Genomic DNA, 11269 nt, shown 5'->3' on the forward strand with positions numbered 1-11269 from the left:
GAAAATCACCCATTTTCTATGAAATGTACACCAATTTTGAATTTCGCGCCAAGCTACACGAAGGCTATCTGCGATAACCGTCCCTAATTTTGCAGTGTAAGACTAAAGGGAAGACAGCTAGTCATCACCACCTCCCGCCAACTCTTGGGCTACTCTTTTACCAACGAATAGTGGGATTTACTGTTGCATCATAACTTCCCCACGGCTGAAGGGACGAGCATGTTTGGTATGACGGTAATTCGAACCCGTGATCTTCAGATTACAAGTCGAGTGCCTTAACCACCTGGCCATCCGAGCCACCCCAAAGTGGGTTAAGAATAAGTTCTCAAACTTACAAAACAAATATCGGTGTTCGATTCCTCGTGGTGAACAGTATGCAGATACTACAATGTTTAGTTTTACGATTACAATCAAACATACACACGTGACTGCTGTAGCAATTAATAGATGTAATTGTATCATTAGTTGTCCGTACTTACATTTTACATTTTTTTGTGTTATTCATGTATTGTAAGAGTACCTCATGGACCCACTTGCAACTCGATGTATAAATAGTTTAGAAACTAAAAACTCACGGAGTTCGAATCCCAAAGTAACCGACCATCGATTTTTACATTCGATATTGTTACAAAAAGATACGCACAAGTTAGATAAAAGTTCCACCTGCTGGCAGAAACTTAAGATGTGTTTAACAATAAACGAAAACTTCCGTTTGTACTTACCAACAAAGACAAACCTAACCTATATCATTTAGTATATAGAACACTACCAGTCAGTGGACCAACCTACTAAACAATTTCTACGTATAACAGAGCCCCTAAGACTCGTGATCTTGATAACATATTGTTAAAAATAATATATCCTGCATCATGAATTTAACAACGATGTTTATGATGAGTCTTAGTTTTGTTAAGTACATAACTGCACAATGATTTATCTGTGTTCTGCCATCCATAAGTATTGAAACCCTAGTTTTCAGCGTTATAAGCCCTCAGACATCACCACAGAGCTTATAATGAAATGTTCTTGTGTAAATAAGTATCGACAGTTAGGTTGTTCGAAATGCAGCTTTGGAATCTATTTTTGTGTCTGATAAGTTGAGTAGTTCCTGACAGACTCTGTGTTTACAACCTATTATTGAAATGTATATAAAACTCAGACTTCATCTAATTTCTTGATCTGTTTAAGATAATCAATTAAACGAAAAAAACCCTTGAGAATGGTAAGTTAAGCAGCTATTTCTGATTATTCTTCGTATTTCATTTTATTTTCTTCTATGACTGAAGTATGCTTATGTAATAACGAGCTAAGCCCTAGTGCTGTTAAGAAATCAAATAAACCTGTTTATACCTTGGGATTATTAGACGTCAAAAGTCCAAACTTGTATAAAAGTTTTAAGCTTGTGAAAAGGAACATGACATGGTCGGAGGACTCGACTCACAATCTGGGGATTGTGGGTTCCAGTCCCGTCATCGAGGGAGGTTTTATAATATGACTGTCAATTCCACTCTTTCTTGGTAAAAATGTAGCCCAAGAGTTGGTAGTGGGTGGTGATGACTATCTGTCTTCCATCTAGTCTTACACTGCTGAATTAGGGATGGCTAGCGCAGATCGTCCTGCGCGAAATTCAAAAACAAACAAACACGTTATGGTAAAAAAATCTCAAATGTGTTTCCTGACACTTAATTTTTTATTGATGTTTTAATAACCTAGAAACACTTAATATAAATATGATTTTATAATACAAAAATGTACTTTAGTAAATAACGTTCAAGAAAAAATAGCTCGCCATTCGTGTTGTTAAAGAACACAGAAAACTAATTTATTCCGCTACAATAACCTATGTTGTGTTACAGAATAATAAAAGTGTACGCGTTTGGAGAGAAAACAAATAAGTGGTTTTATAAGATGGCAGAAAGTTTATTTATAACACATATTTCATGTTATACTGTGTTGCACGAAATCGTGTTTTGACAAGTATTCTATAGTAAACATTCACAACTGTTGACAGTAAACCATTGTTTGACTAGTATCTACAGTGAACATTCCCAACTGTTGACAGTAAACTATTTTTTTACTAGTATTCGATGGAGAACATTCTCAACTGTTGATAGTAAACCATTATTTGACTAGTATTCTGTAGAGAACATTCACAACTATTGATAGTAAACCATTATTTGACTAGTATTGTGTGGAGAACATTCACAACTATTGATAGTAAACCATTTTTTGACTAGTATTGTGTGGAGAACATTCACAACGGTTGATAGTAAACCATTGTTTGACGAGTATTCTATAGTAAACATTCATAACTGTTGATAGTAAACCATTGTTTGACTAGTATGCTATAGTGAACATTTATAACTGTTTATAGTAAACCATTGTTTGACTAGTATCTCTAGTAAATATTCGCAACTGTTCATGATGTTAGAAAACACGTAGGGTCAAGAAATTTTAACAGAAATGAATAACTTGAGTACTTTCGAAAGGTGGGCCCTTCTTCTCTGGATACAAGAATGACAAGATGGTGTAATGTAATGACTGGAGAGGTCGATCATTTTGTTACTTTAAGATGTAACCAGACTTCTAGACCTACATCAACACTAATTCCCAGTTAAGCCTTACGAATGCTTGCTTACAACAAATTAATACAATTTCTCTACTGCACCCGCTGTATGACGTAAAACAACATCAATGAAGCAGCGAGATTTTATGTTTGAAAACAAAGTATCAAGTCTTTTGTTTCTATGAATTCCAATCAACCAATAACATAACATTAAACGTGATTGACGATAAAACTGTTGTTTAATGTCTATAAATGAGCATCACTAAAAGTTTTCACCTCATTCATGTTAAGTATCTTGTTTATTCCAAAATAGTGCTGTATCACTTTTAAAGTCAATGGGGAAGGGAAGCGTTTTTTCGTGTATTATTTTCAAAACAACTTAGCTACGTGTACCTAGAATCATGTATTGTTTAGAAATTTGTAACGCCAGATAAAACTTTAATGTTCAAAATTATATTCGTGTGTTATTTACATTTTCAAAATATGTAACTAGTATTAATTTAGATTTAAAACCGAGATGGCTGAAGTCCCATACTTTGAAAATACCTTACTAATAATAACATTTTATGATTTTCGTTACAGTAGTGACATTTATAAACAGAATAAATAATTTCTTCTCATATCTTTTTTTTTATCTCTGATTTCGCTCCTCCCTTTCAGTGGGCACGTAGACTTATAATGCTAAAAAAAGTGGATTTTGATACACGTGATGATGAAACACGACATACAGCCAATTTTACAGCTCTTTGTTTAACATATTTCCAAACAAACTATTTATAAACAAATATAAATCAGAAGCAAAAGTCCCCGTTCCCAGTGACGGGGAAAGTTTACGTTAAACTATTAATAAACTTAACACTCCTACGAAAAGTGGGGCCTAATAGGCCCCAGAGCAACTTGAAAGGTTATTAATATTAGGCTAATAATTTTGTATTTAAATCCATTAATGAATGGATTAACGAGATTCCCACTGCCCCTATCTACTATCTTGCGAAATCACAGCCAGGGGAACGGGCTTGGAGAAATCTGGACTAGAAACGTTTTTTCGTAGGAGTGTTAAGTTATTTCATGGTGGTTAAAAAGGTTTATTGTGTTACATTCTTGGTTTTATTCTAAGCCAAAACTCTGAGCTATTTATACCACCCATGTTCAAAAGTAATTGTTGAGTGTGTCAGTCATGCTAAGAGCCACTAACAATAACATACAGTAAATCTAGATTTTTATTCCTTAGGTTTCGTCATATTTTAAACTTGAATAACGGTGTGATTACTTTATAACAATTTAATGTAGAATATCCTGTTTATGAAATATAATTTAACATCAACATTATTCATGTCTGTTCTATCAGCATTTCAGGTTTGTCTGTGTGCTCAGCTTTCCAAACAGAAAACAAACGAACGCTCAGATAGACGTCAGGTTTGCAATGTATAGAAAGTAAACTTTTGTTTGTTTGTTTTCGAATTTCGCGCAAAGCTACACGAGGACTATCTGCGTTAGCCGTCCCTAATTTAGCAGTGAAAGACTAGAGGGAGGGCAGCTAGTCATCACCACCCACCGCCAATTTTTGAGCTATTCTTTTACTAACGAACAGTTCGATTGATAGTCAAATTATAACACCCCACGGCTAAAAGGGCGAGTATATTTGTTACGACAGGGATTCGAACCCGCGACCCTCAGATTACGATTCGAATGCTTTAATCCACTTGGCAACGCCGGGCCGAAAGTAAACGATGGCTGGCTTTTCCAAATTCCCACTTCCAACGTAACCTAATTTTAAAGGAATGAGAAAACGTTTCTTGATATCATTTGGAATGAACAGTAAACAAACAATATATATAAGTATAGAAAAAGTAAAGATTTGTAAGCAGCAGGATATAGAGAAACGACGTCCGCTTCAAGACATTAGTAGAAATCATAATTCAGATTCTTTTCATAAAAACCTACGAAGCTGTTTTTATTTCTTTTCTTGTGAACTATTCCCTTGAAACAATGTAGCAGAAGATGCAATACTACAGGGTGGCACGTAAGTCCCTACCCATCCATATATCTTATGTATCCAGTGTATCTGTGTGCTGTCCCTCATTCTCGCTGCATAATATTATGCGACGCCATGTTCTATGAGACATTTTCCTCAACATAGCAGGGGTTATTGTTCCAAATCCCGCGGAATGTTCTGTCCAAAAAGAAACAAATTTCTAATACATGCATAATTGAATATAACATTATAACATATGGATGGGTAGGGACTTACGGGCCACCCTGTATGTTCATATTGTTTAAACTAATGTATTTATGAAACGTTAAGTTTGGTTGTTGAATTTCGCACGAAGCTAGTCGAGACTATCTGTGCTAGCTGTACATAACTTTGAAGTAATAAGTGAGCATGTTCGAGGACGGGATTCGAACGTACTCTTACAGATTATAATTAGGAGTCGAGTGTCCTAACCACAAGGCCCGCGAAACGTAAGACTAGAAACAAATGTGTTGTGTGTGCCTTCTATTTACACGAATCTTCCCCTTCTGTGTTTCCTAACTGTTAAATAACTCCATGGATTATATGGAGCCATTCATACCAACAACCAAATTTACTAGCTGTGGAGCGTATAACGTTAAAATTCACGATTAAATCCCTTCACTGGCACACTGCATTTTTCAATTGTGCAACTTAGTAACAAAGCAAACAAAAACCGAAATCATGCTACGTGGGAGACTCGGCAGGAGACTAGCGATAACCTTTATAATTCAGGATTAGATTCCTAAAGGTTTACACTGCATATTTTTTTGAAGTTTTCACACTTAACAATAAAATAGACGTGGAAAAGCTATTTTACAGCAACAAGCACTGGAGCTTATAACGGTAAAAATTGAGGCTAGATCTTAAAATAAAAACAAAAAATTTATAAACTGATACCATTTTTAATTTTGTTTCTAGCGTTCGTCCAATCACAATTAAACTATATGTTTAAAGTTATTGTAACGATTTATTTTTGTAGTGGAATTCTGCGATTAAATATATATATATATGCCTATAAATGGTTTTATTTGTTTGTGTGGATTATATGACATTTATATGGTGATCTAAGAAGATAAAAAAGTCGGATCTGTTCCATTCTTTTGATTTCACGATAGAGAATTTTGAAAATAAATTATGAGTATTAAGTAGAATACCATAAGATATGAAATACATTTTGTTGGTTATATTGTTTCCATTTAGAATTTTATGACTTGTCCCATTCCAGCTGAATACGTCATATAAAAGATTTAAACCTCACGAAAGGTAAATTTAAATTGCAAACTGTAAGTATCACGTACGAGATAACGATTTTATGACGGTTTGTTGAACGTTTGGTTGTTTTAGGAAAATAATTTTAGATTAATGGAGCGTTATCTGTATACTTCCGTGCACACTTTAAAAAATTGAACGAACTTCTTTGGTGAATTAAAACTTTAGGGACCACAAAGTAGGACATTTTCCCATATATTTAATATTTGGAACAACTGTCACATGCATCCACAACTTACATTACAAGCTTTATCATACAACGTTATTAGAATGTTGAACTTAAATTAAGCTCTCTCATTAACTCACCAACTATTCAAATTATAGTTTGCAGTGGAAATATATCTTCGTACAACAATTATATCTACTGGTGCATATGGTTTGGTTTTTAGTAAAACAGTTTACAACAAATATATTAAGGATTCGTAAGCTTTATCTTAAAATATTAATTATTCTTTTAGAAACAGAGTCAAGAAATTATGGATACTTTTACGAAAATTATCAACATGCAACAACATTTGATTTGTTTAAAAGTACGTATAATACGATTTTATAACAAGCAACAGTGCAACTACTACACGTATCCTAGGTTTTTTTTTGGTTAAGGTATGAACATTAGAACCCACAAGGAATAATTACAATTACTTTGTTCACAAGCAAAACTCGGACCTCTAGAAAAACAAATAATAAGAAAACTAACACTTAAACACTTTAGATATAACGACGGAAGATGAAAGTACATTTCTTACTAAGTAATATTTTAAACAATATGGAATGTTTCAAGCAATGATTTGCAGTTCTTGAGTAACACAAATACCACAGTTGGATTTAATCCAGATGAAACGTTACATTCTAGACAATGAAGTGGTTAGTGTAACTGATATTTTGTCTTAGGCAAGAGAGACAAATGGTTACAATTTAAATGCAGGATTTTTATAAAAAGAAATCACTTTTCTCTTATGCTGCATCCATGTATACGTAAAACATGCTAGCACAGGAGCCTAACAAGAGATATAGTGTTCCATGTTAATCTCATCATACTTTCGTAATTGGACCCTGTTTAACGGTGGTAGATATGTCCTGCTCAGGTCCATAAGGAAGATTTTCTTGTCTCAAAGCCTGCCTATCCTGAATCTTCATTCGACACAGCTTTCTTAGAAAGTTCCTCCAGGAATCCAGTGTTTTTCCAGACCATATCCAGAACCCAGATGTAATCCCGACCACCAGACACATGAAGTACTTGAGCATGAATATTGAGTAATCTGGCTGAACATCAGGTGCGCTACAAGGACAGTTGTGTCTTTGTTCCCAGGCTTCCCGAAAGTGTTGTTCATAGAGATAGCATCCAATGACCACTGTTGCTGGAACTGTGTACAGAACCGAAAACACACCAATCCGAATCATTAGCTTTTCCAGTTTATCCACCTTGTCTTCGGCTTGTTGTCGTATGACACTTCTGATTCGAAAGAGCTCTACGAACCCAGCCAACAAGAAACAAGTACCCAAAACAAGATATACGCAGAGTGGTGCTAAGACAAAACCTCGCAGAAAAGTCAGTTCTTGATTCCCTACATAACAAATACCAGCTACCGGGTCTCCGTCGATTCCATCCAGGGCTAGAACAGAAATTGTTTTAACAGCTGGCACTGTCCAGGCAGCAACGTGGAAATATGAAGAATATCGAGTAATCGCTTCATTCCCCCACTTGAGTCCTGCAGCTAAAAGCCAGGTTAGTGCCAGCATAACCCACCAGAGGGAGCTGGCCATGCCAAAAAAGTAGGTCAGAATGAATACAAAGATGCACGTCGCAGATCGTTCGGAACTTGAGTAAGCAATGATAGGTCCATCACAGGCAACTACTTCATGGCCTGCTCCAAGACGAATCATGTAGCCAATGGAAACCATAAGGTAACATGCTGACAAAAAGATTATTGGACGCTCAGGATATTGGAAACGTTCTACATCAATTAGGAATGTTATAACCGTGATACTAGTAGACACACAACATAACACTGCCCATAGTCCTAACCACAGGTTGGCAAACTTATGCTCATCTATAGAATAAAAATTGCCATGACAAGCTATTGCACAGTTCATTACGCCACCTGTTTCTACCTTGTTATAGAATTTTTTATTATCATTTTCCGTTACGCTTATCATTGGGAAGCGACATTTACAACCACACTTGTGATCGAAGTGAGGGTCATGTGTGGTAACTGGAATTTCAAAATCTTTGTCAAAGGTAGGATGTTCATTTAGCTGCAGACTCGTGTTATACTTGGAGGTCTCGGAAAATGGATTTTTGTTTTTATCTGAAAAGGTTGGATAATTTGATTTTTTTCCTTCTTGTTCATCCATACAGAGATTACTGGGATCGCCGTACTCAGGAAAATTATGACAGTGAAGTCTATCGGGCCAAGTGAAGCCGTACTGTTGCATAATCGGTGCACATCCAGTTCTGGCACGATCACAGACTGATCGGCAGGATGGGATGGAACCAGAATAATCTGGCATACATATGGGAGTGTAAACCGAACAGAGGAAGAACAAAAGATCTTCAGAGCATTGAATCTCAACCAAAGGCCAGAACTGGTGAGCTTCCAAACCAGCTTCCTCTTGGGTTTCATGATAGAACTGGTTAGGCATGGAGGTATAATTGTATCCTACGTTTTTACACATCGGGATGGTTATCTCTTCACATTTCTGAAAGTTTGAGATACTTTCTTCAACCTTCACCCCAGATGTACTGACAGAAGCTAGCAAGACCCAGACCCATATCAGCTCTGAGGAATTACTACACAGAAGGAAATGAATATTCTCATGCGACTTCATCTCTCACCAAACTAGAAGTTGTAAAGAGAGAAGCATTTCCTGCAATATACTACAGATTGTATCCAATAATTGGAAAGGAAGATTTTTCCTTTTCACTCCTTGTTCTAAGAACCGATTGGTTTAAAACGATACCGACCTACAAACCTTTGTTGTGTACCAGTTTGATGAATACGGCCGTCGTGAGACTCGTCGGAATTTAGTTGATAACTGTAAATAAAGATAGAAAGTTTTATTAAGAGAGACGGGAGATACAATAAAATTATAAATAAATAGGCTACAAATTAGAAACGTGAAAATACTTAACGAGCAGAGTATGAAACACTAAAAGGGCCATAAATTTACCACTAGAACATTCGTAAAATGTCAATAAAAATTAGTGCACGTGAGGACGGTGGCTAACTTGTTAGAGATATAATTTTATGGGTGGCGTGATTACGTAATAAAGATATTTATTACGATGTATGTCTACCAACATTCGCCCGCCAGTTGAGTGGTTATAATAATGTGATAGTCTGAAAAAGGTAGTACCGTTTTATGGAGTTCGTATAACTTACTTATTGTTGATTGTCTTATATTTGGAATATAGTATTGTATAAACCTGTAATACATTGATATTCACGTTGAATAATTAATTAAAGTCTCAAGCAATCAAATTAATAACTTCCAACTCAATTAGTAGTCGTTATGATAAATACAAAAAAAGACCCGAATTTGTTTTTTCCATAAACTAGCCACTCGATACAAAAATATAGAAAAACGAAAGTGTCTTCTTTTAATTAGGGTCCGGCATGGTTTGTTTGGGAATTTCGCACAAAGCTACTCGAGGGCTATCTGTGCTAGCCGTCCCTAATTTAGCAGTGTAAGACTAGAGGGAAGGAGGCAGCTAGTCATCACCGCCAACTCTTGGGCTACTCTTTTACCAACGAAAAGTGGGATTGACCGTCACATGATAACGCCCCCACGGCTGGGAGGGCGAGCATGTTTTAGCGCGACTCGGGCGCGAACCCGCGACCCTCAGATTACGAAGTGCACGCCTTAACGCGCTAGGCCATGCCAGGCCGGTCCGGCATGGCCAGATGGATTAAGGCGTTCGTGTCGTAATCTGAGGATCGCGGATTCGAATCCCCGTAAAACCAAAACATGCTCACCATTTCAGCCGCTTGTGCGTTATAACGTGACGGTCAGTCCCACTATTCGTTGGTAAAAGAGTAACTCAAGAGTTGGCTGTTAGTGGTGATGACTAGCTGCCTTCCCTCTAGTCTTACACTGCTAAATTAGGGACGGCTAGCGCAGATAGCCCTCGTGTAGCTTTGCGCGAAATTAAGAAAACAAGAAAAAAGCATCTTTTAATTCGTTCATTCGCTCTCTGAACAAAAAGTGATGACTAGAGAAAGCAAATAAAGTTAGGTTTTTCTGTATGTTATAATACAAAGGATATTTCTTTGTCTGTCTTTACCTTTAAAAGGACGAATATGTCTCATCCTCATATGTTACTCTCTTCTTTATATTTTAACGTTAGTTAAAAGGAGTTTCACGTGATAATTTAATTAATTACAATATAATAGAAATAAAAACCACAACCTGTTTCTTTCTCAAGTCGAAATGAAGCGGAAGATAGGAAATAGATTAGGGAACGTTTCGAAATTGTATATTTAGTAAATAAAACGTATGTTTTAGACGTTTAAAATATAAATAAGGCATAGAAACATAAGATAACCAGTTAATACAAACGTACTGGTTTTCCTTACCAGTTATTGATCGCCTTCTTTGTTGTCAAGCGCAGAAATACTAGATTAACTTAAAGCCTGTGGTTCTTGGTTGTTTAATGTCAGAAACTGCTTTGCAATGTTCTTTCGTTTCTATCTGTAGAAGACAACGGAATCTCTTACGACTTATTCTACTTAGTTATGTGTAAGTAATACCAGATAGAATTGGAACACTTCTATAAGTCTTGGTGCTGACGCCAGAAGCTCTCTGGTTGCTCTTGTCCATGTGATTCCATAGGTGACACAGAACAAAAATCGATTTCAGCTTCCATTCTATACGCGCAACGCCTTCTCTAACCTCAACGTAATTTACTCGATTGAAGAAGGGAGGAAAAGGGCGGGGAAGTTACAGCCTTGTCCACGTAAATTCCTGATATATATGTTTCGTGTGAGCCATTTGGCAGAGCGAAATTGATGTGCTGGAATGGCACGCGCTGCTATAGGTTTTAACGTGATGTAGTAGTCCTTTAGCTTTTTGTCCTTGGAACAACCACAGTAGTCCTATTGTGAAAGTAAAGATGCGCTTTGTACAATTTCATCCCTGGCCTGGCATGGCCTAGCGCGTAAGGCGTGCGACTCGTAATCCGAGGGTTGCGGGTTCGCGCCCGCGTCGCGCTAAACATGCTCGCCCTCCCAGCCGTGGGGGTGTATAATGTGACGGTCAATCCCACTATTCGTTGGTAAAGAGTAGCCCAAGAGTTGGCGGTGGGTGGTGATGACTAGCTGCCTTCCCTCTAGTCTTACACTGCTAAATTAGGGACGGCTAGCACAGATAGCCCTCGAGTAGCTTTGTGCGAAATTTCCAAACAAACAAACGAAAACAAT

At 36.8% G+C, this 11269-nt stretch overlaps 1 protein-coding gene across 1 annotated transcript; it reads right to left on the reverse strand.

Annotated features, from left to right (window-relative positions):
* Window positions 1-6030: 6030 nt before the first annotated feature.
* LOC143247255 (frizzled-5-like) lies at window positions 6031-10961 on the reverse strand. Its single transcript, XM_076494993.1, has 2 exons — window positions 10427-10961; window positions 6031-8885 (listed from the first exon to the last, which is right to left on the reverse strand). The coding sequence occupies exon 2, from the start codon at window positions 8676-8678 to the stop codon at window positions 6882-6884; it is 1797 nt and encodes a 598-aa protein (XP_076351108.1). The 5' UTR covers window positions 8679-8885; window positions 10427-10961; the 3' UTR covers window positions 6031-6881.
* Window positions 10962-11269: the final 308 nt, after the last annotated feature.

This window comes from Tachypleus tridentatus, chromosome 3 (assembly GCF_004210375.1).
Source record: "Tachypleus tridentatus isolate NWPU-2018 chromosome 3, ASM421037v1, whole genome shotgun sequence".
In the NCBI taxonomy this organism is placed as follows: Eukaryota; Metazoa; Arthropoda; class Merostomata; order Xiphosura; family Limulidae; genus Tachypleus; species Tachypleus tridentatus.